Source organism: Hoplias malabaricus, chromosome 8 (genome assembly GCF_029633855.1).
Source record: "Hoplias malabaricus isolate fHopMal1 chromosome 8, fHopMal1.hap1, whole genome shotgun sequence".
NCBI lineage: Eukaryota > Metazoa > Chordata > Actinopteri > Characiformes > Erythrinidae > Hoplias > Hoplias malabaricus.
Window position 1 is genome coordinate 29,823,646 of NC_089807.1, and position 27,279 is coordinate 29,850,924.

Here is a 27,279-nt window from a genome sequence, read left to right on the forward strand (position 1 = left end):
TGGAGAGAGATTAGTCTCAAAATACTTTACAAATGCGTAAATGTTAATCCACAAATAAAACACAAGTCACAAATATGTTTCACTGTTCAAAAATGAACACATCCCAATCTGTGTCTCACGGTCTGCAATTTGTACAAATAAAGTTACATTCATAAATACATTTTTTTGGTTTTCATAGATATGTCACCATTTTATGTGAAAATAAATACATTTGTTTACATTTACATTGAATATATTTGTAAAGTCTCGAATTTAAAATTTATTTGTAAAATTTTGAGACCTTCCATTCACATTTCATCGGATCTAAATACAAATGCAGCCTGATCCAGCCTTGAAAAAAAAAATTAAACCCTGAATCGGTGCACGAACCCATGGCATGTAGTTTCACATGATACAATTAATGATCACGAAAATTATGGATCCAGAGCGAGTGGAACTCCGCTGTGCCCTGGAGGCTCCATCGTGTTACGGCTCGGACTCGTACAAAAAACTAAAGCCTTATGCATCTCAGTCAGGGGCTGCGTCATGTCTGTGAATGCGTTTAATAAATAATTCATGCATAAGGCTTTAGTTTAAACACTAATCACACTGTGGTCCTGATGTGGAAGAGAACTGAGTGTTTATTCCTGAAATCTATACCATAGTTTGACTTCAGCAACACACTGCATTCCACAGTTACACCGTGTCTGCTCCATTACACGCAGCGAATTATTCCGAGATTTTTTTTTCTCTAAATTCTGACTTTAATCTCGGAATCTTGTTTTTTTTTTTCAACGCTGTGGCCCTAAAACTCCGTCGTAAGGACCAGTCTAGAATTAGCTCATATAAAAACACACATACATCCAGGCACTTGTAGACATGGGGGATTCCGGTGTTTTTTATGGAGTGGTGCAAGGCAACCATGAACGTTTAATGGATATTTAGGGCCATGGCATTAAAAAAAACAAGATTGCGAGAATAAAATCAGAATTCGGAGAATAATGTTAGAAAAATTCTGTGAAAAAAAGTCAGTATAATTCCGAGATTAAAGTCAGAATATTTAGAGAAACACTGTTTTGGGTTATTATTTATTGTAATATGTAGACAGACACAGTCTGTGTGCTATAGAGTGAGAGGTGAAAGAACAATTCAGCTCCACCCAGGAAGCATGGGAGAGTCTCATAACCGTCCTGTCAAGACGACCTCCAGTGGCCAAGCAGGCAAACAACAACGACAAACACAAGTTTTCTTCAGCATACAATGCACTTATGCTGAAGCCATTGCTAAAATGTTTATTCTTAATCATATTCTTCATATTTCACAGTTTATTCGTACATGTTAATAAAATATACATAAAATAAAATACTGCAACCATTCCTATAAATGCTGCTCTAATTTGTGCTAGTTAAACACTTAAGTGGAAACCGCGAGTAGTTTGAAGAATATAGGGTTTAACATCTGATGTGCTAAAAATATGTTGTGTGGTAAACAATTTGGGTCATTGTATTTTCCTGCGTAGCCATCGCTGGCATGAATAATTCTGCAGTGTCCGTCTGAATCTCGTCTGTGTCCCTGCTCCCTCCCTACGTAGTGCACTAATGAAAAACTGAATCCCCAACGTGCTGTGTATATAAAGGAAATATTATTGAATGATTAACAAAGAACGATCTGAAATTCGTCTATTTTACGTTTCATGTTTATGTCTTTGTATATGAGTGAAAAAGCCAAAATCTTCGTAGGTCAGACGAAGTGCACTATGTAGTGAACAGGGAGGGAGGTGTCGGTTCTCTCGCTGTTCTTGTAACGGGCCTCGTCTCATTTCTTCGGAGGGGGTTTGAGGAAGTGTCAAAGTGCTGTTAGAAAGTGAACTCAACTGAAATTCACCATGGATAAACTTCGCCGTGTGTTGAGCGGCCGAGAGGACAACGAGGAGCTCGGGCTTACGGCGCAGGTTAGTTTACAGGCAAATACCGACCGAGAGTGGCTGCTTGTTGTTAAGTGTTGAATGTTATTGTTTTGTGAAACTCGGATACCTTTATTCGCTAATTTCATTTTAGAATGACCCGTTCCACCTTAAATCGAGCAGCAGATATGGGCTGTGACCTGTGAGCGGTCGCGTTACGTATCGACAATCTCCTGCCTTATTTAAGGTGGAACGGAGAATACGAACTTCAGTCGTGTTCTTGAATCAAACACCATTAAACGTAAGCAGTTATTTAACAGATCACTGTTACAGTGCCATTCTTCGGATTAACCAGGCAAGACGTTTACTGACAAAACTGTTTGTACACGAAAAACTGGCTTAAGCCTTAGCTTTTACCCAGCTCTAATTCGAGCCTGCTTGTAGCCTTAGCTGTAGTACAACCGTCAAACCATTAACACTGAGCAACGTTAGAGATAACGACCTCTTATCGACAAAAAGTGGCATTCTCAAAATGTCTGCTTGTTCAGAATGTTTTCCCCGTTTACAGCGAAAGAAATTGCATTTTTGTTGTGTATTGCATAGATGTATGTTTTGGGAAATATTATATTAAAGTTTTCAGGGCTCTTGGCCCTTTAAGCCTTTTAAACACGTAGCACTAGCTATATTCATGTATAATAACGCAATTATTGTCTGTTTGGTTTTTACTGTCTGCTTGATACTAACATACATTTGTGTCACTAATATTTCATGCTTTCAGAGGATGGATCCTAAGAGGTAAGGTCATAGTGTCTAGATTAGTGTGAAAACTAGGGTTGTGGTGAAATGTGCATACTTAGAGATTTAGTAATTTATTTAGTTAGTTTTTCTTCAAAATGATGTGCTATAAACAATTATAAAGAACGTCATTCAGATTGATTTGAAGTGAAATATTCTGTTCTAGAGATAAGCTCAAGCTCAGAATCATTCACAGTTTAATAATGGGCAATACTGAAACAGTTTCCTCTGAAACAGGAAGGAATATGAGATTTCTCTGAATATGCTGCTGGTTCATCAAATTTTTAACTGTAATTTTGGAAAAAAAAGTGTATTTAAAGAGAAATATGAGACAGAAGTCAAAATATTCAGAACATACCAATTTTCAGATTTGTATTTATTTTCATTGCATATAGTCAGAAAAAGCTAAAATTCAGTGATCATGGATTGGGTGGGCTGTGGATCCACTGCACCTCTGAACTAAATAAGCACCTATAGCCTGAATGAGTGAATGCATACAGTGATCATAGATGTGCTGTAGACCACTGTCACCACTGTTGTTTAAAAAAAACTGTGTTGGTAAGCTACAATAAAACATTGTACATCAAAACACTCAAAAGGAATCCGCTTACATCTCAGTGCATATAGAAATTGTACATGTTCATCAGTGCTGAGGCACAAACAATGATGACAATTTATCCTTGGTAGATTTAATACTAGATAGAAACTTGATTTACTGTCAAATAAAATTCAAAGTTACAGTAGTAGCCTAGGTTAACTAGATGAAACACCTTCAGTACTGTATAACCTATATGAATTACCAGGCTGTACATATTCACTATAGACTAAATGCAACTAGAACTTTTTTGGGGGGGGAAAATAGTAAGTCACGATCAGAGCAAAATCAAAATCACACGTTTATTCTAGACACATGACATGCCTGACCAGGATTAAGCTCCTACAGAAGATGAATATGGGTGAACGATGATGCACAGATTTGTGCATGAATGCAAGTATTTACAATTTATTTGAAGTTAGGTCTCTTTAACATATAGTTAAGTAACAAGTAGTAAAATGCATAACATCTGATGCTCTTCACTATTAATTTGAAGGAGGTTAGTACTTACTTAGCTGTAGCACATGCAGCCTAATAGTAAAGGAATGACCTTGTATGGTCTTATGAATAAGAGCTTTGATGAAAAATCAGTGTTTAATATCTGTTTTGTCAGTGAGTTTCTGTACTGAATTATATTTATGAGCAGCACCAATAAAATAAAAAGTGATGAAAATACAAACCCCATTTCCAGAAAAATTGGGTCACTTTCTAAAAATAAAATATAAACTGAAATCTGTCACTTGAAACATTTTTTAACAGACAGAAGGACAAAGATTTTCAGTATTTCCAACAACAAACTTTAATTATATTTGTTAAATGTGAAAATATTTAAAAAAATTATACCAGTAACACATTTAAAAAAGCAATACTAGGTCGCATGCCTTTTCCTCTTAATTGTATATTTTAATTTCTGGGAATTGAAGATATTAATTGTTGCAGTTTTGGAAATGCGGTGGCCGACTTTTCTCAACGTATACAAGATTGGAGCTTCTCAGCCACCTGTGATTACCATTGTCTGATTCTCCTCTTCATGAAGTGCCATGCATTTTCAATAGGAGACAGATCTGGACTCAAAGGATGTCAGTCAAGCACACAGTCTATGTCTATGAAGCCGCTCTGTTCCTGGGAAAAGACGGCAATATATGTTTCTCCCAAATATAAATATATACCTTCAGATCACATTTACCTTTAAAAAGCTGCATATCTCTAATACTTTGGCTTGTAGAATCCAATGTCTGTTTTTCTCAAAAGCAAGCTGAAAAGCTGAGTGCTTTTCCATGCACTTAATAATGAGATAAGAGATTTGTTGGTGCTGCCCTTATAGCTTTGACTGTTTCTATTTTGTATTATTATTATTATTATTTTTTTATTATTATTATTATTAATTTGAACAGGCATCTGTTCTTGAACCCAACAAGAACAGGGTGCTGGATGCGTTTGCAGCAAGAAGGAGTGGTGGGAGCGAGTGGTTTTAGATACAGAATGGCAAGAGACCTATAGAATGTGTACACACATTCTATGCTCTGATCTGATTATGATTATGATCAGTTATTACATTTGATTATCACCAAATTAATTATGCAGATGTATACACTGTCTTGTGTCCATCACAGTAGCAGGATGATGTTTGGGCACAATCACCAGCAGCTTCTGTCCTTTGTCTTTACGCACCAGGATTTCTTGACTCCTTGTATCTTTTTTTAGAAGTGGTGAACAATATATCATCAGCTGTTATGCTATTTGCCAATATGTGAATTTTGGATTGGATATTGATATTGCAATATTATCAGATATTACAGCCAATAACTTGGCACTTTTGTGTTTGTGTATATGCACTGATACTTGTAACTACACAACTACATCTGCTGTGTGGATATTTTTCAGTTTCTGCAGAGAACCTCCTGAGACACTATGACAGATTTTGTTTTATTGTCAGTTTTTAGGGTACAAAAAACAGCAACACTTAGTGCATGTGTACACACACAAACACACACAGCAGGTTAAACAACAGACAAATACTGCCAACCACTACATTGCAGGAGCCCTTCTAATATAAAAAAAAAATTGTGAAAATTGACATTGAGTCACTCAGCATCTCAATTTATTCCTGAAACACAATGTAAAATTCTCTCTCCCTCTCCCTCCCATTCCCCCAGAACAAACCAAGTGGTGCACTAACCTCTCTAGAAACCATTCATGTGGAACAATCTTTCATAACGTGTTAACAAACTACACCTAATAAACTTAAAAAATACTATTAAAGACTAATGTAGAAATACTAGATAAAATGTTTGTCCCATGGTAACTTATGATAAAATGTAGTTGTTTTACTTTATCCAGTGTGAATTTGCTTTAAATTAAAAAAGATAAAATGTTCAATTATTGGTGTCGGTATCAGCTACACCAAGGTGCTAATTATTGGTAATTGTATAGACTCAAATACATCAATACTGGTGCATCCTCACTTATTTCCTCACAATATTTTAAACTTTAGAGAGTGAAAGGCTTCAGTTCATTGTGGTCTTGTACTACAAAAATATTCTGTGAACTGACTGACAATTCTCTCATGAAATCTGGCACAAAGTGGTGAACCACGACTGATTCTTCCTCGCAAAGGCTAAAGCTACATTCCATTCCACAGAGTCTTTAAGTAATGTGGTTGTATTCATTAATCATGTGATATTAGCTAAGGGAACTTTTAGTTGGTTAAATCCCTTCATTTGGAATGCCCTGCCAAATGTCATTGTGTAAAAGACAGCCTCACATTGACAACCATCTCTAAATGCTCCTCTGCTTTGTACAATAGTCGGCAAATTAATGAGCTGCATCTGTGCATCAGAAGTGCATGTAATATGGGAATAAATGTTTTTTGTTTTTTTTTTGTTTTTTTTTATGGACCTACAGCAAGTTTACTATGAAACACAACGACTGATTGTTCAACTTCACTGTCTACTTCCTCTGCAGTGACAACTATTACACAATACTCTTAATGGAGTCTGAAGTTCCTTTCGAACTGAATGCTTTCACTCTCTGCAGTTGGGAATCTCAAATTCCCTACTGGGTTGAATGGAATGCACATTAATACTTTATACTCAGTCTTGTAGATCTCACCTAATATCAGTTGAACTTGTAAAAATGGAACCTTCCTAAAGAGTGATACTTAAAACATATAATTTTCACAAGTAGTGTCGCAGTCACACAGCTCCAGGAGCCTGGAGGTTGTGGGTTCGATTCCCGCTCCGGGTGACTGTGAGGAGTTGGTGTGTTCTCCCCGTGTCCGCGTGGGTTTCCTCCAGGTGCTCCGGTTTCCTCCCACAGTCCAAAAAAACACATGTTGCAGGTGGATTGGCGACTCGAAAGTGTCCGTAGGTGTGTGTGTGTGTGAGTGAATGTGTGTGTGTCTGTGTTGCCCTGTGAAGGACTGGCGTCCCCTCCAGGGTGTATTCCAGCCTTGCGCCCAATGATTCCAGGTAGGCTCTGGACCCCCCGCGACCCTAAATTGGATAAGCGGTTACAGATAATGCATGGATGGATGTTTAGTTTGTCAATGAGAACATTGAAAATGTTTTCTTTGGACTTCAATCAACTAAATAAAAATTAAAGTGATATAACAAATTCCATATTATATTTTTTTTTCTGGAAATGGCATTTGTACAGTGTTTGGTAATTTTGTGTACTTTTAATCATTTATATCACTCTGTCTTTTCCAAGTAATTGTTGTAAGAATTCTTCCTATAGTGTCTGGTTAAAGTGTCCTGAAGTCTCGTAAGCAGAACTTGTGAGTTAAAAAATACTCATTAAAACACACCTTTATCTTGCAATTCTTGGATATATTCATAACTGCCCCACCCAGCATTACATCACAGCAACTGGCAGAACTTATCCCAAAATCTTGAAGAAGCACATAGAAAAGAGGTTAAGATAATACGGCTTGATTATTTTTATCAAAGTAGGATGCAGCATCATTTATCAAAAGGCTGCATATGAACCTAGACATCTGTGAATAAGATAATTACTGTGCATGCCCCTTGCAAATTGTGTTTCTCTCTGCATGGTTTGTTTCTTCATTCCTTTGCTCAGTCTATGTGTTATGTAAATATTTGACTGCCAGTACATTGCCAATGTTTGTGTCCTACAACTTCCCTATGCTATTGCCATTAGTTCTCTGCATTTTCTTTGTTTTGATGGAATGTTTAAAAAATTGTAGATGTGTTTATTGTACTTGGATTACTGAAAGACTTCAGGTGATATTGTGAAATGGGCCTAGCCTGAACAGAAGTTCTTATTTGGTTCTATATGAGTTAGATAAAGATAGGGTATTACATTATATTGCTTTGTATTGTATTTTATTGTATTATATTATACTGAATATTTTCCCTTTGTGTCAGCATACTCCATTTGGAAAGAGAGTCCATTGTGTAGCCTGGCAGAGTTGCACCATGTGATTTCCTTTCATTGTTTTTCACAGGTTCTAGATGCCAGCACACTCAGTTACGGCACACGAATCAAGTGGTTTGCAATATGTTTTGCCTCTGGGATTCTGTGTTCCATCCTCGTGAGTACTATTTCCCCCCCTTCCCCTTTACCCTTTTCCTTGAAGCAGTAGAGGGCAGCACATACAGACCAACACATGACACTTTTGCCTTGCAGGAAAACAAGAACCTACCAGAATGGAATGTATCTACATTCCCATTTTTCACATTAACAGCATATCTTTTGTGTATTTATTCAGTTTGCAGTTTTACAGCATCTTAAATTCAAAGTTCATAAAACATTTTTAAAAAATCCTGAGTGTTTTTTCTCACAATTTACTATCTCTCTCAGTCTATTTGCCTGCTCCAAACTGGTCCAAGGTGTTTATGAAGCCACAGTGTCTGTAAATGAGTTGAAATTAAAAAGTGTCTCGGTTAGGTATGCTAGGCTTTCTCTCTCTGCTCAAAGAAGTAAAACGGCATTTTGGAGTTTTTAGACAATGAAGATTCCTCCAAACGTAAAATAGCATGAGCCAAGATAAGGATATTGCTTTTAAATTTAAGAGAGCTCTAACTGCATGAAAGTAATCACAGATCTAAAGTGCTACATAACTAAATAACTCGAATAACATTCCACCTTTAAAAGACGTAGAGCTTCCAAATGTAAACAAACCAGAGAGAACAGTGTTTCCCCACAATCGTAGGCATTCCCTTTAAGCACTGACTGCCAGTTACTACAAGTGGCAGGTAACCATTACTTTATAATATATCCAACCTTTTTAATTGTAGTCTTTACATCGTTCGTAGATTTACAAGGGTATATTAAAGGAACACTAAGTAGTATTTTTACAATAAAATCAAAGCTCAATTCACTGCTTCACTGAACTGACTGTATTAAGGAGAAAAAATCCTATGTCTTGGCTACTCTCTTCTCAGCATTGCAGAAACTGCATTAGGTAACTTTTGGTAGAGTGTAGTAAACCACCCCCTTTCTCCATTTCAAGACAGTGCTCTAAATGTGAATTACACAATGCAACTCTTTTCAACTTAAATATCATTATATTTAACATATGGAATGCTTAAACCTGAGGCAGGGATCTCGGGTCCAGCAGAGTTTGGTGATTTGTGCCAGCACACCACTATACATAGCAGTTGGGTATATTTGAACAGGAAAATTTTCGAACTGTAAACGAACTCAACTGTAGTCCATGATTCTTCACCCTTCTGATAGATAACACGCTTGTTTTATCAGGACCGTTTTTTTTTTTTTTATTTATCGACTGTATATTCATCGATGATCATAGATGATTTAGATCTTTAATACTAGTAAATAATAATGCTCCATCTGATTGCTATGCCAACAGTAACAATTCTTAATCGATGTGTGTTATCAGTTCGCATTCATAAATGGATTCATAAATTATCTGTGTATAATATGAATGAATCCATCCCTGAAATGCTGATACCTTTTATATGGCTTAAGCCCTGTGTAGTGAACAATATTTGTCCTCAAACCTCTACACACAAGTACTGTGCAATATGTCTAACACCAATCCAGGTATATTCAACATTCACCTGCATGTCTCCTTTGTTAAAATTCAGTGCCATATTATTGTACCAAACATGTAGTTGCCTCACTCACGCTGTGCAATATGTAAGAAGCACTAAGTCATTTGAGCCACATCCTGCATGTCATTGTCAGTGCTGGCTGATGTGAACAGCACTGTGTGTATGGGTACAGGCAAAATGATGGCATACATATAAAGTCCTGTTTGAGAAGATCGGAGTCAAATTATGGCCAAAAAGGAAATCAGATTTGAGTCACTTCAGTCTGATAATGTGAATGTAGCCTTAGCCTTTCTTTGTTTACTTTTAATACAAGTCAGACTTCAGAAGGTTGTGGAAAATTAAGGCAACACTGAGGCAGCTCTATTTGCAATAGCTGACTGCTCTCAGCAGCAAGTTTAGCTTCAAGAGCTCCTGTAGCCTGTAGATATCTGGTACTTTTACTCAGTTCCCTGGTTCTTAGTTTGTTCTTTCAAACAAATGGAATAGTTTGACACTAACCCTAACCCTATTTCATTTAAATTTACTAAGAACTATGACAAGATTTGATAGTTGTCCCACAAAAAAAAAAAAAAAAAAAAATCTGTAAGGCATGCTTCATTAAAAGAGCACTATGTAATTTTTGGTGTTTTTGCTCCTTGGACTCCCCCAAGTGTAATGCATATTTACAGCACAGTATTGAAATCAATGGGAAGGGGGAGGGGATTGTTTCCAATACTCTTGGAAATAAAGGTATGGTACAGACACATTATTATTTAATTCTATATGTATATAAGTGTGTAAATATCCATTTAAAGGTACTACAGTGGTTTCAGAGTCTGTCTGTGTTCCCTAAATGTACATTACATTCTTCTCCAGGAGCAGGTTTCATTATAGAACTGTGTAAAATAAAAGAACATTAGTCCTGGGAGTGAAATGGGGTGTATGAAATCAACACAACTTAAATATCTATGAATGTTATAGAATATGGTACAATTATATTCCCTTACTAACTGTAATGAAAATATACCCTTGAGGGTATGACCACAGTGACAATATATACATAGTGCAGTTTCTTCATTGCTAAGCCCAGAGTAGCAACGACCGAGGATGTGTTCTCTCTATTACAGGTCAGTGGAGCATCACAATGATTTTAATGAATTAATTTTTTTTGTTTTTTAGTGTAAAACACTAAAATCATAGTGTTTTACAGTATTTTAACCTCATTCTTATAAACTTTATGTTTATAGATTTTATTAAGGAAAACAAATGGCCCAATATAGAGGAAGTTTAGAGAAATCAAATAAAAAAGAGCAATAATTTCTAAATATTTTTTTTTATTGCAGACAATTGCCTAGAAGAGGCATTTTCCCTTACTGATTGAGCCACTGACTGAGTAACTGACTGACTCATAGTGTTGAAACATGCATGTGCGTGTAGGAACTGTTAGATCAACCATATTTCACAGAGAGAACTTAAGGTGGTGCCTCTGTACTGTGTGTTGTTAGTTCAGCCATATTTCACATAGAGCTTTTCCACCAACAAGGAACAGGAATGGTTTCCACTGACATAAACTGGTCCACAAACCAGAAAAAAATTATTCCCAGCTGGAACCAAAGAAGAGTAGGTTCTTCAGCATGAACTGTGTCTGAATAATAGAAAAATAAGACAGGAACACGCTCCGTTTGTGTGTGTTTCTGGGGCTGTTTTAGGCGAGACACCATGTGCACGGAAAGAGCCCTCGCTTTCCGTTGCTTATCTACATTTCTCCATTGTTCATAAGCTCAGTAGGACAGCTTGGAACTGAGCAACATTTACACATGTATTGTATCTCACAGAGAGAGGAGGACTGCTGAATTTGTCTTATTTCACATGAGTGTGTGTCTTTGCCTGAAATATTGTAAAGGGAAATGGTGAGGAGACATTTTGTGCCATTAGTGTGTTTATAAATCTCCATATAGCTGCACACAGCCTCCTTAAACTTCACGTGCTTTACTCTATCCTGTTACATTAAATAAATAATTAATTGTAATTCTTAAAATCAAGAAAATGTTCTTGGTCTTCTTTGTTCTTTGGTGTTAGATCATCTAGTACTTATTTTTAAATAAAATTATCAAGAAAAACACTGATGTCTGTGTTATATATTATGAACAAAACGTTCTACTATTTTCATGTCTGCGTTAATTAGTCCTGCCCTCCATATTTTCTGTACAACACAATCACTTTATAAAAACCACATGTAAACAAAGACATTGATATGAAGCACCAAAGCTTCTTCAGACCTTCCAATGACAAGGGTATGTATTTTGGGCTTTCCTGTTTTTGAAATGCCAGAAGCGCCTCTGTGACAATGGCTATATGGCTCATGGCGGTCTGGCAAAACTAGGCTTGTTTTCCCAGTGTAGACCTGTTTGGCTCGGTTGGCTTGTGTGTTCTGTCTGCCTCGGACAGCCTCCTGATTTAATTACATATTTTGTAATTATGCATTGTAATTGTGCATTGTATGCAGTGTGAAAATTTGGCTCTGTTAAAATTAAAATAAGCATTCACTCTGCTTTGTGCTTCCATTGTAAGACACTGAAATCTATTTTAAGCTTTAAATAAAATCCAACCCAAATTCCAAAGGGCTTTGATGAGACAAAATTGTTACAATTACTTTTTAAAGCCAGGTTTCACAGCTACCCGTGTTCTCTTCATATATGGAATGGGACCAGTCCAAAGCACTATGGTTACCTGTGCAACAGCCTGTCAAGTAGCAAGGGCTTGGTAGGTCAGTTGGCTATGCAAAATTGTCACCTGTTGTGACTGAATGAGTGTGCAAGACCTATCCAGGTTGTGTTTTCTGCTTTGTGCTGTTGCCTCTCTCAAACAGATGATGAATGGTGAGCAATCTGGCCCTGATTGGCTGCCGCAGCCTCATCCATTGACCATTGATGGCTGACGTGACTCCCTATTGTTCCAAAGAATGTCTAAAAAAGAACTGAATTGATGCAAGTATGTAATTATGGAGTATCTGATTAATCTGATTAATCATTCAGACCTACTAGCTCAAATAGTGAGGTTTTCAGCCTAGATACAAAAGTGCCTGAAGTTGGGGCTCTTCAAATGTTCTGTGAACTTGTTCTATTTGAGAGCAGCATAATAGCTAAATTTTTTTCTTTAACTGAGACAGGACCAACATCAGAGATTTTTGCTTGGCTCATATTTCTGTAGCAATTCTCATAAATATGTGGTTCCTAAAGTATGAATAGATTTACAGACCAGTTACAATACTTAAGTCTATTCTGCAACAGATTGTAATGAAGTGTAAGGATTTAAGTCAACATTCTCTATAGGTGTGTGTCTAAGTGACTGGGAGAGTGTGTAGTGCACTGTGATGGACTGGTGCCCCATCCAGGGTGCTCGCCCCTCCCCACCCTTGTCTTCAGTGACATGGTTGTCCTCACAGTTTCTTTGTGGGTGCAAAACTCTTTCAGTGCCTAGCAACTTGTGAGAATTTGAGGCAAGAAAACATTGTCAGCAAACATTTAACAGAGCACGGAAGCATCTTTATAAATAAACTTGTTTATAGAGCATTTTTATGCACAGTCACATTGCCCTTTCATTGAGTTGGTTTCTTTGTAAGCAGTATTGGTGTAAGACCACTAGGTGGCAGAAAGCTACTAGATGTCTGTAAATAAATTACTTTTGTGTTATTTCCAAACAGGGCACTGCACTGCTGTTTTTGCCAAAAGGATTGAAATTGTTTGCAGTATTCTACACTTTAGGAAACGTTGCAGCTCTGGCAAGGTAAGTTTGGAGTGATCAAACCATTCTGTATGTGTAGTTTTTGATGCTTCATTCATCCCATTGAACATACTTCTGCATGGAAATCTTTTGAGACTCAGACATTGCTGCAACTAGTAGGAGCTGCAACTAAAACTCTTTGACACCAGCTGCAACAGTCTTTGACACCAGTATGTCACCTTCACAAATTTCAGAACACTCTTTGTTCGTGTGACTCATGATGGCCGTGTTGGCATTTCCTGATTGAGGCTTTAATCATTAATATGCTGCCTTTGAAATGAGTAAACCAGCATTCTTCTGTCTGTCTTTTTATGACAGGCCACTGTGTGATGGCTTTCTTTTGTTACTGTTGCATAAGTGTCCTAAGGTATGCGAAAGACCTTCGCCATGGAGACACAGGTCTTCAGTGCAGGTGACTGAGTAAAACGTGTTTAGTGTCCTCAGTGACCTGCAGTGATGGACCTGCTAAAACCTGCTGAGCAATTAAAGTTGACTGTGTTTGTTTCAGGCATTTTAGTAATGACCATGTAATCTGAATCTGGTTGCATAAGTAAAATTGCCAGGATTATTCTCCTAAAAACATGGATCTGGTTTTATAACTCTATCCTTGGGAACTCCACAGGGAGAGAATATAATGCTATTATTTTACCCTCCCTCAAGTCCACCTTAGAAAACAATCTTATGCAACGTGTGAAATTTATGGAGTGTTAATGTCACTTTCTACAAGAAACCAGCAAGAAGAATCACACACCCACTCTCACACACAGTCACAGTGCATGGATGTGTGAAATCTAAGACACGGTGGTTCAGTTAAGTCTTAAACAGAGCCGGGAGACTTTGTGTACCAGGGATGTTCTTGTCTTCTAATGTTTTTTAGGTTGCCATGAGATCTTGATCATTAGCTGCGTTCAGCTATAGCCAGACAAGTCTGTCCGGTTTTCTCACATCACTCTGAGATCAGATGAGGGAGTGGCTTGCCCTTATTATGCCAATGCTCCACTTTTTTCTGGTCCTTATTTTCCTGACTAAGGCGCCCACTTTATTTGGGTGTCTGCTCTCTTTGACTGAAAAAATAAATAAATCCACAGAGTTACACGTAAGTGGGCCATCTTAGTTTGATTATGCCTGTTATTTAGCATTCAGAACAGACATCGACCTGATCAAGTTCATTAATGGATGGCTAATCTTGCCTCTCATTCCTTTACTGGTCTGTTTACTGAGAGGTCTCACAGCTCCTCTCTCATATTCCTAAACAACATTTTTCTACCAGTTACTCAGCAGCCAATTGTTGATCTATGTCTTGACCACTATGAATTTGTAAACTGATTCAATTACTGAATATTAGAATTCAGGACATCAGTGAACCAAATCATATTACTTCAGTGCATCCTTATTCGTTCAATGCTCTCACTGTTAGGATTACATTGATGATGCTTATCTCACCACAATTTCATTTTCCCAGAATGGGTGTAACACTGTTTAAGGTCGATTTACATTCAGGTAATATTTTTTGTGCACATTGATGCAGAATTAAATTATGGTAAAGTGTGTGCAAGTATTGTGTATTTTTCGACAAATTGTCAGGACAATAAAATTGTCAGAGCTATCAAGCGGCTGTCTCTGAACCAGGAGGGAAACTGAACAAGAGAGTCTGAGTTTACGGGTTGTTGTGTGGATGAGTTTTTAACAGGCTGTGTAAAAGCAAAGTTAATGCATTTTATTAAAATAGCATGTGTGGCGCATGCATGTTCATGACAAAAGAAGCAAACTAGCTTAATTGTAACGGAAACTGTAACAATCAACTTGTAGCATACATATCTATCTATCTATCTATCTATCTATCTATCTATATAATTTTTTAAAGGTTCAAGCTAAGGTGTGTTGAAAACTTTTGCTGTTGTTTGGATTTTTCTTCTTCTTTTTATTATTTTTATTTATTTATTTATGTATGCATGCATGTATGTTAAAGCTCCTCGCAGGATCTCAGAAAACATCTGTTTTCCCAAGTACAAAATTCGGTTGCACCAAGGCAGCTTATAAACTAGATTTGTCATCTACCAGAAGGTCTTTGCTGTTGTGACACAGCATTGCTTTATCCAAGATGTTTTGCTGTCTGTTTGAGTTTGGAAAACTTAACAACTCAGGATTGACCGTTACATTACTCTGTTTAGTGCTCTTTCACTTTTGTTCCTTTACCAATTGCACAAATGCAATTACATATCAATTACGTAAAGCTTTCATATCACTTGATGCATGTTATAAAACTTATTCCAGTAACATTCAAAATTTCAAGTTCAACGAACCTCATAAACACAGTGAATCTTCTTAAAATGTGTGAACCTTGCTGCACTGGTTGGAACACAAGACCTGGCCTTTGAGGCAATTATTTTAAATCAGTTACAGAGAATCCAGAAAGAAGTGTAATCATTAGCCACAATTAGAGGATATAAAAAAAAAGTCCCAGAATTCCCCTGGCACCCATTTTCTCTGGGCCATGTTCAAAGTCAGCCAGCATGTTGCCCATTGTATTATATACTTTTTTCTGATCATATATCATTTTTAATGTGGCAGTGTTGCAGTTTTTTCTGCATAACGTTCACCTGTTTGTATTTTATCAGTAACCTAAAGCTTGCATTTTATACTTCTTGTTAGTTAGATGTTCAGAAAAGCAGTGGGGACAGATGTGAGGTGAGTGGGTTTATGTGACGTTCACTGAGACAGACCTTACCAGAAGGGGAATTTCTGTGTGTAGGAAGCATTGAGATCAATTTCTGCTTCTTCTTCTGTCCAGTATTGTATATGGAATATATTGATTCTGATATTTAGAGAAAAGCTTTTTAGTAGACCTTGTGTAAATTTTCTGCTCTGCTAACTGCCTCATTTTGCCTTATACACTGACTTGGTAATTATTTTCTGTGAGATTTTAGATGAGCAATGTGTAGGTTTATGAATGGTGCATCTTGTGTTATCTTCTAAAGATTAGAGATGACTCCTAAGGCCAGGTAGTCTAGACGCCAGCTCCTGTGTGTGACGTAAATTGTGTCACTCCTATAGTGGCTAGCTCATGCATTAGACGTCCTCTGATCTAATGAGTGGTTCAGTTGGCCTGTGTGACTAATACAGTTGGGTGATCCTCAGCCCCCCCAGGGTCCAGACCTTTGTCTTCTGTTCCCTTTCAGTGTAGAAGATAAAGCATGAAACACTATGCGTCAGTGTTGATGCTTGCTTTCTTTAATCAGATTTCTGGAAGTTTTATAGATTTTTTTTTTTTTTTTTTTTTTTACAGTCAATCTCTTGTATTGAGTTTTTTTTTAAGCAGTTTTCAGACATTAACTTGCTCTGTGTAAAAATGGATAGTGAAAACAGAGCTTTAGTAGTAAGTTTTTTTTTTTTGTTTGTTTTTTTTTACTAGTACCTGATGGCATGGTGACCCAATTAATATTGGTATAAATATATTTGATTAAATATTGTGCAATATTTGCAGTTGGTGCATTAAGGCCATGCATTCAGTAGCCTTAGTTCCCAGTTGCACTTATGATACTTGGAATTTCTAAATACCACATGGAATCATCTCAAAACGTTTTGTGCAACTTTGTCCAAAGCATAACTGCTCTGAATATGATGGTTTTTTTTTTGTTTGTTTGTTTTTGTTTTTTGGATAAACGGACTACTATAAGCTATGTGCTATGTATTGCAGCCCTGTCACATGTTCGTGAGTTTGTTAAAGTGGTCTGCGTGGATAAAAAATAATTTAATTAACAATTGCTTGTCAGTTTAGTCAACTGTACACTTTAATCATACTCAATAAAAAATAAGGATGTTGCCTCCATATAAGCTGAAATTGTGTGTGGAAAAATTAAAGAGTAGGGAAAGATTCTGAGCAAACTAAGTTGTAACATTTAAACTGACATATACTTTATCCGTTTTATTTATTTATTTTTTTAAAGCACCAGTTTTGAAATAACAATATGGTAATCAACAGTAACTCTTCATTTGAATAGTTAGTTACATTATGCATAAATGGTTAAATGAACTTGGAATTATCTGTTGAAATGAATGTGATTAATCTGGGCAATCATTACTAATTTTTTATATTCTATTTTTCCTATTTAGATTTGTTCTTTTGTGTCTCTTGCTGTCCCTCAATAACCTTTCAAATAATAATTTTAAAAAATGCCAGGTCAAATTTCAAGAGCCAGTTCAGGTTGAGGGTACAGTAGTTTACTAGTTTACTTTCAAGCTTAGTTTACTTAAAATTGCAGCCTACTTTTTTTTACAAATAAGTTTAAATCCCTGACATGTTTACACTGCAGGCACAGCATTTAACCTCAATGCTTTTTTCTGTCTGTTCCCTCCAGCACCTGTTTCCTCATGGGCCCACTGAAGCAACTGAAGCGCATGTTTGAACCAACCAGACTCATTGCCACCCTTGTCATGCTGGTGATGATCAAGCCAACTTCATTTGTTCTTTTCCACATCTGTCTGTCTGTATTTCTGGACAATACTAAAATACATTGACCTCATTACTCTTATATAGGAACAAAAACAAACAAAAAAAGACCTTGCAGTTTAAACCTTTTTAATGTTCCTCTTTATATAAAAATGTTTGTTGTATCGCAGAATTCTCAAGACATATTCTACTTTTTCTGTACTGATCCTTCAATCTCTAGTGACAGATTCCCTTGCATTTGTCCCATAAACTCCCATGCAGAGACCCTCCTTTCACATTGACTCTTAACATTAAAACACGACCAGTCTATGCATCTATCTCCAGCTGGTTTGACCCCAAAGGAGCAGTCGACTCATCCTCATTAAAGCCTTGGCTGTAACCGTAAAGAGGCTGAGCTTAGGCTGCCTGTGTCATTCTACTTTTTTAAATGCAGTCACACACACTCAGCTGCCACGAGGTCTTTTGGAGAGCTTCTGCAATCAAAGATCAAAGTTCTAAAACTGCTTAAGAACCCTTGGCGACATTCAGAGTATCTGTAGAGGGTTTTGTTAATCCCAAAGCAGTCAAAGCTAACTGCATGATACTTTCCCTTTCAGTCTGTTTCAGGTGTCACTGTGAAAAGCCAGTAGGGGTTCAAAAATGTAATCTATGTCCCAGAGCTATGTTTACACTATGACAGACCTGTTGATTGAATAGACATTTTTTAAATGTTAAATCAAACAACATGGGATTATCCCAGATTTCAAATCCCTGCCCCAAATGAAGTGTTTTGAATTTACTTTTTAATGAATGCCAGCTGTTAAACACCACATGCTGTTTTTTAAAAGATTACTGATTAGTCTGCTCATTTAATACAGAGATTGGATTAAAACATTACAGTCTTACACTGATTGAAATGATAATTTAATAAATTTCACATATATTGTGCTATAATCTGTCATCATGTTTGTGTGTTTTTTGTTTTTTGTTTTTTTTTCCCTCCCCAGCTTTGCCTTGCCCTGACATTATGTTCAGTGTTTTGGGTAAGCAGCTTTGTATAATGCGATAGTTTAACAAGCGAGCTGATTTCATAAGGAATATTTTCCTAGAGCTGTTGGTGCTTATGACTGGAAATGATAATCCTTCTTGTTTGTTTTCCTTTTTCAAAAGTGGGATAAAAAGGCGCTGGCTATCATCTTCTGCGTTTTACAGTTCTTGGCTATGACGTGGTAAGTTATGTTCATCTGCCTTGATGATTTTAACTTAGGATTTTATTGTTATGATGTTCCAATGATGTTGCAGAGACCATGAAAACAAACATTTTGATAAAAAAAAAACAAGAATTACTAATTAAAACCAAGGAAGGTTTGCTAAGAGGAACATTACACAAGCAGGTTGTAAATACAGTTCATGCCAAGTCTCAAGAAGTATAACACTTTATGGACTTCTCCATTACAAGATTGATGCCACTTGAAAACACCTTAGTTAAGGAAATAGCTAAAAAAAAAAAAAAAGTGTTGCTTTGAGGCAAATCAAATTGCTGACCCTGAAGTTGAAGTGTGGGTTTGAGAATGTGGCTGCGTGCATGTTTATCCGTGTGTTGTTGTCAAGTGTGAGGTTGGATTTACCATGCTAAATCCAGTTAGAGGGGTAAAGTCATGAGTTGCAGGCCATGCATGTTCGACCACTCTGTACTTCGTAGCCCTAAATCTACTTGGCAGCAACTTCTCCTCTTCTCTGGGCCACAGCCACCTGGAAGCTCCTGCAGCATGCAGGCACTGATAAGGTCTTAATTAAGCCCTGAGGTTTTCCATTAAACCCATGCTGCTGTGCTCATTGAGCAGGTCTTGGTTTATAGCAAATGAAGCAGAAGAAACTAAAATTCCAGCATTTGCCCAAGCTGAGTGATAGGACAGGCACAACAGGTGCTAAAAAGCTGGGGCAAAGGATAGAGATACATTACTCATTAGAACTCGGAGCTGTCTATTCCTACACATTATAAAAAATAACAGTAGCAGTTGAACTGGACAACAGACATCTTATTAAACCATCATGTTTAGTGCCAGTAATTTAACACCGTCAGCATATACTCCCCTAATTTGAGATAAATTGTATTTTGTTGTTTAATTTGTCAACTGTCAGCTTATTTGACTTTCAAATATAAATTGTCCAACATGAACCAGATTTAAAGATATAAACCCATTTGTTTATGTGCTCATCAGACCTGATCTATCTTATTTGAATGTTTGTGCGTTGTGCTTGATTGGACATTTCTATGGCTGTTAGTGGTTGTAACCCAAGTTAAATGGAGGGCAATAGTTTGGTGCAGCAGGAAGGGCCTCTCTGCACACGATTCTTTCCTATAGCTAAGTGTTGTAGAGGACATAGGCAGATGGGCAGCACCTCCGGCTCGGTAAAGCAGCTAAGCATATGCTTTAGCCCGGAGAACATAGCTAATCTGATCTCTATAAGCATCTCTTGACCCTTTCCACTGGCTGCAGGCACAGCACAGGTGTGACACAACAGAGAAGCAGTGACTGCTATAGTGAGAGGCAAAAGGCTAATTAGGTTTTTTTATTTCAGTTCCTTAGTATATATGTGTGTGTGGTGCCTTCACACGAGTCAGTGGGCCAGACTTTATTGGCCATAAAATTGTCGTCATTTTCACTGACGATACTTTGTTGTCCCCCCACCCCACCCCCCCCCGTGCTGTGACTCATATATCCCTACCAGGCTGCCATGCCAAGTATGGTCACCATGGCAACCACTTGTCACTCAGACACACACTGTCTCACTCCAACGGACCATACACACTTAATGACGAGCAGAGGCTTGTAGCCGTTCATCAGCACAGGAAGCATGCCTTCAGGTTGTTCATTTGTAACAACAGGAATTCCATACATGCCTGGAGAGTGCAGTCTGTTAATAGAGCATCTTTCTAACTTGACCAGCTGTTTTTAACATTTAACCAGCCGGTAGCCCATAAAACAGAAATACCTGTCATAGTCTGTCATAGTTACTTAATAGTTAATCATATTTGTTCCTTAAAATGAGATTTTGTTTCCATTTATAATGCAGTGGAGTTTTCTATTGTGACATGAATTGGCAGAAGAATTATCACCAGAATGTATTTATTATGTTCAGTAATTTAATAACATTATTTTCACTTTAACATTATATCCACTGGGGTCACCTGAAACATTAAAAGATTTTCTAGAGGAGATGCTGATTTTTTAATTAATAACACCCCATGAAAGTAGCAGGCGTTCCTCTATTATTGTAGCCTCGCACTGTCATACTACAGTATTTTGATAGGAACCGGATCTTTTCATATTGCTGATGTTTGTCAATTTGTTTCTCATTGATATATCCACAATCATAGTTCAGATTAGTCTCATGAATTACTGATATAGCCAACATCTGCACTGCATTTAAAAATGTTGATAAAGATTGTTTGAACCATACAAATATGGCAAATATGTTAATAGTATTTTTAAAATAAAAGTATACTGCTAGATTGTGGTGATCTGTACCAAATTGTTTTTAGTATCTGCTACTGATACCAACATTATTAAAAAACTATAATAATAATAATATTAATAATATATTTAAAAATGTATTAGTAATACCTACATTTTTATAATATTCACTAGTGTACACTTTCTATTTCAGGGCATATTTGTATATTTATATTTTCATGTAGTAATGTGTTTTTTTTTTGTTTTTTTTTTAATTAAAAATGACTTAGACTAATGAGTGGTTCATAGGTGTTGTCTGGTGCTTTCTCACAAAAGGTGCTTTCTCATAACAACATAACTAATATTTAGTACTTTATTAATATGCACGTATGTATAGTTGTTGTGCTTACCAGTGGTTGTCCTAAAACCCTGGGTCTGTTGTGTCAATGATTCTCATTCAGTTGATCCTTTTTTTCTGTTGGGGTCTTTAAACTGATTGATTCTGGAGCTCTTTCAATTAGTTTTACTAAATTTAGTTGAAGGTACATTGGCAGCTAAGTATTTTATGTAAGTGTGTTACATTAACATTTTCAATTCATTTAGTAGTCTTCACGTAACCCTTGTGTTTTGGATTAACTGTGGTGTTGTAATGGATTATTTGGCTCTAAAACCTATTACTACATATTCCATAAATATAATTCCCACCTGTGTGGGGACATCCAGTTCCAAATTATATACCCAGTTATGCTGAGTAAAACTGAACAATAGACATTTTTTTTCTCCTCTTAGAATGTGCAAAAATACATTAAATAATAATGTATTGGTCTTTTTATCTTACAGGTACAGCCTTTCATACATTCCTTTTGCACGGTAAGCTAAACAACATCCTCTTCTTATTTCTATGTTGTAGAGGTTTTTTGGGCTGCTCAGTTTTTCTTTATTCTTAATTTATTTTTGACTTTACATTACTTAACTGATACTTCAAGTAGTTATATTTTATGGGCAGTTATACTTAACAGATGAGACTGGATACAAAGATACAATTCAGACCAATACAGAATAACCATAAATGGCAGTGTGTGCTCTCTGGGTTTATTTTTTGAAGAGGGTGGCTAACTGAATGAAAACATGTTATTTATCCATGGCTTCGCGGCTGTAGTCCTTCACCATATGGCACTAATCCTCTCCTAGAGCACGCAGAGCTCCCAAAGCCATGCAAATAACTGCTTGTTTTTTGTTGTTTTTTCCCCTCTTCCCCCTTGAGCCCCATAGCTCTATTTGTTTAAATCCTTGATACAGAAGTCAAAAAGCCACCCCTTCTATTCTGGGAGCTCATCCAGTTGTGGGCTTCCCTAGCGACACTGTTTAGGTCCCTGCCTATGCCCATGAGATGTGTGATTAGACAATGGGCTGTTGTTTAGGCTTTGAAGGGTCTCATAACTTTAAAAGTGTAGATTAGTTTTAAGAATGTACATTTACCAACCACAAAACATTTCAATTCCATGGGATCTTTTGCAGAAATAAAGTGAAAATGTAAAATGGTTCCTAAATATTTACTGTTTTTAAAAGGATATATTTATGAAATAAAACCTTTTATGTGGAGGTTCTTCAAAGCAGAATATGAATGTTCACTAGGGAACCAGAAGTGGTTCTTCTAAGCCCCTGGTAGCTTTACTTTATTACCTGAAAATGTAGTATTTCCAGGGTCAGTGGCTGTTTTTGTGGGGGGGTTTTTTAATGCATAAAGCAAAAGCTGGTCCCCATCTGCATTTGTGTCTGGCGCCCTCACCCAGCCTAGGGTGCTTCACTGTGTGGGCTCCTAATACGCTCTGACAGCCGTAGAGCTCCTGAACCCCACCCCACGCCCTCAACTCCTGGCTCACTGTTTGGGGAGCCATGAGAGACATAGTGGTGGGTTTTTATTAAAGAGAGTCCGCTTTGTCTTATAAGGTGTTCCACATGATCAGTGTGTACTTACGATATTAATGTTTTAAATTTGCCTTCAGGATCTGTATACTAGTCTTCAATAGTTAGTTGAAAAGGCCACCAAATATGGAACGAAGATACATTAGATTAAAGAGTGCTATTAGGAAGCTGTAGCCTGTGGAATAGCATATATATGATGCCAGATGGACCCAGTCAGCCAAGTAGTTAGTATAATAATGTATAATCTTAAAATATATGTTTTGAAAATAATCAGACTGGTCATTTACTTGCAATGATTAGCCATTTCTAACCCTGGTTGTGGATAATAATGTGTTTTTTGTTGTGTGTTTAGTAGAATTGGTGGGATAACAGTCATACTGTATACCACTGTATTTAAAAATGTGGACTGTATCTCAAAAGGAGGGTGATGTGTGTGCTGTGTCCAATTTCTGTACTGTCTATAAGTGCAAGGCCAAAGATTAAATTTATGTGCATTTAAGAGAGCCAGAGTGGCAAGCTTCAGTTCACTGAAAAATGTGGCGTGTTGTTCTAAACCACAAGTGCCTGTTAGCTGGCCAGCTATGTTTTAAACAGTGTAGCGCCTGTCTTATTTAGCTTATTTCCCACGTCCTCTGTTCTTCCAGCATCAGTCACTGAAATTTGCACTTTCCGAAAACCCTTAACTGGATGCGCGCACACACACACACAAGGCTCAGCACAGCCCAACAGTGCACCCCCACCCCACAGTAATACTGTACACAAAGTTAATATTTTAAGATGGTGTGATGGTGTGAAAAATATGGATACCGTCCATTGCTACTGTCCAGACAGAACTTTGAATAATCACAGCTTTTAAATGGTGACCAGAAGACACGCTTACATTTAATCATTTAATCAAATAGCACTTTACAGATACATTGAAAAAATTCAGTTGTTATTTTGCTGTATTTCTGAGGTTTTCCCCCTTCTGTAGTTTCCTGGAATTAACTTGATTGTTTTTTTCTTCCTGTGTTTATTTAAAATGAGACACGCCCTTCGTACAGCATCTACTGCTGTTTGTCTAGTGGCTCCAAAGCCCCTCGGTTAAGATCCTTTTCATTGGGTTGTTATTGGATATGAGGGGACTAGGGGCTACGTCACAGGCTGTTGTTCAGCTGGCCCTGTGTTTTTGTACATGGAGCTCTTTCTTAATGAGAAAGAAGCTTTGCTCCCCACAGCCCCCACCTTCTCCTGCCTAGTCCAGGAAGTGGCAGCATCACTGCTTGCACTATAGCGTAGCCCCCTGTGGTGTGATCCCTTAACGTATTTCTCTCATCCACTTAATGTGTATTAAGTCCGGAATGTGGTTTTAGTCCCCCAACTTTACATTTAGGCTTATTCAGCTCCATGTGCATGCAGAGCTGTCCTCAACACTATGCAGCCAGGGGACCCATTGCCCATGGATTTCATCAGAATAACCCGGAACATGATCATCATTTATTCATTTGCTGGTTTTCAAAGCTAAGCACTAAAACAGTTCTCTGATGTGGTAGTTTACGAATGTGCATTTGACCTGAGGGAGAGTGGTGGGGGTGGGGGTGGGAGGGATATCATGTAGCATCTGATGCATCTGTAGGGATGATGTCACCAACCACTTCTCCAGAAGCCCCTCCTGCACTCCTCCCTCAGCTGAATTCTCCTCTCTTCTTTTTAACCTTCACTGTTTTCACACCTTATCCTCATTGAATGCTGAGCACCGGTGTAGTCTGCATAGCAACACATAGAGAGAGGCAGGGAGGGAAGGAGGGAGGGAAGGAGGGAGGGAGGGGGGGGGCAGGGTGGGGGGCAGATGTGCATGCAGAGGAAAAGAAGGCGCCGTGACCTTGTTCTGCTGTTGCCGTGGTGACTGTGATGGTTGCATCATCCCTCAGCCTTCATACCTGGTGTGATGGGCGGTGCATCCCTTTGTGAATGTGCCACATTCCCGCCAAAACAGAATAAAATATGCAGCAGCTCCACCCAGACACAACAAAGAAAGGAAATGGTCCAAGCACAATTGAGGATTTTGTCCTTGAGAAAACAATACTGTACTGAGAGCTTAATTGAATGAGCAAATCACAGAATGTTTTAATATTTTTATGCTTTATGATTTTGTCTTTATGCTGTTATAAAGATCATCATTTAGATTATTTTTGCTTTGCTCATACTTAAATATTTTTAAGATGACCAATAAATAAATAAATTAATAATTGTGTGTGTGTGTATACCTGCAAGGTTTCTATTCAGTCAGTGTATGTATTTTTCACAATAAATATGGTTTTGTTTTGTTTTTTTGTCTCCTTTCAGGGATGCAGTTATCAAGTGCTTCACCACCTGTTTGAGCTAAAACTGTTTTTATCACTACTGCCTTAATATGATGTCAGGTTATAATTTACAAGCTAAGAGTATATATGTAAAATATTTTATACGGAAGATTTCCTCACTGCCTTCTCTGACTTAATCAATCATACTTTCGTTTGTACTAATGATACAGTATAAAAATCTATTGTAGTTTATGTAGCGTAATATTTGCCTTTAATATAAACATGAATACTAATTTCTTTTTTTTTTTTTTTTGTCTCATATTTTGTTTTTCATGGTGTAAAAGCCTTGGTGAGTGAATGATGTTTATTATAAATTAATGTGTATTTAAGAAGAATTCTCAAATGTTTAAAGACAGATGGCTTGGTGCCAGGTGCCTTATTCTGCTGTCTTCATTTCCAGGTGTGAAAGTAATAATTGTAAGCATTAAATCTGTTCATTTTACAGAATATTTCAGTCATTACCAGAGGTATTGGTTTAACATGTATTGCACCTCACCTAATAAACTCATTCTCCAATATCTCCATTCATATTTGCCATCTGTTCTGTAATGCATCATTTACCATCATGCAGGCTGCTGAATATGACAGTTTTTCTGCTCTTTGTTTGGATGAGGGATCTATGAGAATGCAACAGACTGGCTGTGTCTCTGGTATGATGGTATGATATGATGGCGGCTTGGAGGTTGTCTGTCTGTATAATATCACCTGCAGCGCTCTTTCACATCACCCACACACAGAGTAAATGAGCAAACCTTCCTGTCCATTTGGTTTTCCCATTTTTTCTGTCTTATGGACTCAAATACCCCTATACTTTATTTATTTATTTATTTTCCCCCCCATATGTTTCAATATTACGTTCACTGCCTCCCTGCTGTGTTTGATGTAAACATGACCTAATAACCCAGTGTGGTGGATATTTGTTGTTGAATTGCTTAGGCTGGCAGTCTGAGTCCACAGCTGCGGTTGCCATGGTTACGACTGCACATGCACCATATCGGGCAGCCCTCCTCCACCAGCAAGTGTCAATGTGCACATCGCCAATCACATGCTTACCATTATGCTGATGGGACAGTACATCCAACAGTTGGTGCAGCTTCAACTGGGTCCGCTTACTTTTTATGGGGGTTAGGAAGGTTTTAATAGCTTTACAGCAAGCCCTTGTTTAAAAAAAAAAGTGTCTTTAAAAAGCTTTTACATACTTGAGAACCTAATCTCAAACAAAGGACTCTCAGCATTCAGTGCACATTGTGTGGTCTTAATTTTACCAGTTCAGTCCACTTTCAGCATTTATGTTATGGTGATGACAATATTAATATACATTTAATTTAGAGAGTCAAAAATGAACATACCCCAATCAGCCATAACAATAACATCTCTTTTCTATACTTGCTGTACATCCTCTCAGCTCCACTGTCCCTACAGGAGCTGAAACTTTTATAAGAGATGGTAGTTCTACACTTACAGACTGTAGTCTCCTTGTTGATCCGCATACTTTGTTAGGTGTTATTTGGGTTGTGGATCATACCCTCTGCAGCGACATGGATGTGGTGGTTGGGTGATTGCGTGTGTTCTGCTAGTACGAGTGGATCAGACAACAATTATAAATTGTTAAATAAAGTTGTTCTTTGTAGATTATCCATTAACAAAGTTTATATGCTTAACAGAACTTTAGCTTATTGCTAAACTGAGAAATCTGTAAAGCATTAAAATTATTTAATGAAGATTGCCTCTTCTAATACGTCAAATACCATGGCTTACACAGCAAAACAATATATTATGCTTATTGATTTTACAGTTATACATTAACTATTTTTATAAGGAATACTTTAAATAGATCAGGGATTCTTCTAATTTAATATCATTTTCTAATTTTTTTAACCATAACACAGCTGCTTCTAGAATTTCTAGTGAATCATTGTTTTTGGTGTCTTGTTTATAAACTTTCATTATCCATGGTATATTATAATTGTATAACAATAATATGACACCAGTGATTACAGAAATGAATGATATGTTAACATAAAACAGAATAGTATATAAATAAATAAA

General features: G+C 37.2%; 1 protein-coding gene across 1 annotated transcript; it reads left to right on the plus strand.

Annotated features, from left to right (window-relative positions):
• The first annotated feature begins 1,777 nt into the window (after nucleotides 1–1,777).
• sft2d1 (SFT2 domain containing 1) lies at nucleotides 1,778–26,936 on the plus strand. The gene is made up of 8 exons (XM_066678963.1): nucleotides 1,778–1,930; nucleotides 7,741–7,827; nucleotides 12,996–13,078; nucleotides 17,434–17,515; nucleotides 18,512–18,547; nucleotides 18,675–18,733; nucleotides 21,803–21,832; nucleotides 25,214–26,936. Exons 1-8 carry the CDS (start codon nucleotides 1,865–1,867, stop codon nucleotides 25,251–25,253), a joined length of 483 nt encoding a protein of 160 aa, XP_066535060.1. The 5' UTR covers nucleotides 1,778–1,864; the 3' UTR covers nucleotides 25,254–26,936.
• The last annotated feature ends 343 nt before the right edge of the window (nucleotides 26,937–27,279 follow it).

Excerpts from the sequence above, each read along its gene's own strand:
- sft2d1 (XM_066678963.1), top strand. The coding sequence starts at position 1,865 with ATGGATAAACTTCGCCGTGTGTTGAGCGGCCGAGAGGACAACGAGGAG. Across the intron at positions 7,828-12,995 it reads GGATTCTGTGTTCCATCCTC|GGCACTGCACTGCTGTTTTT; the intron begins GTGAGTACTATT and ends ATTTCCAAACAG. Across the intron at positions 18,548-18,674 it reads CATTATGTTCAGTGTTTTGG|TGGGATAAAAAGGCGCTGGC; the intron begins GTAAGCAGCTTT and ends CTTTTTCAAAAG.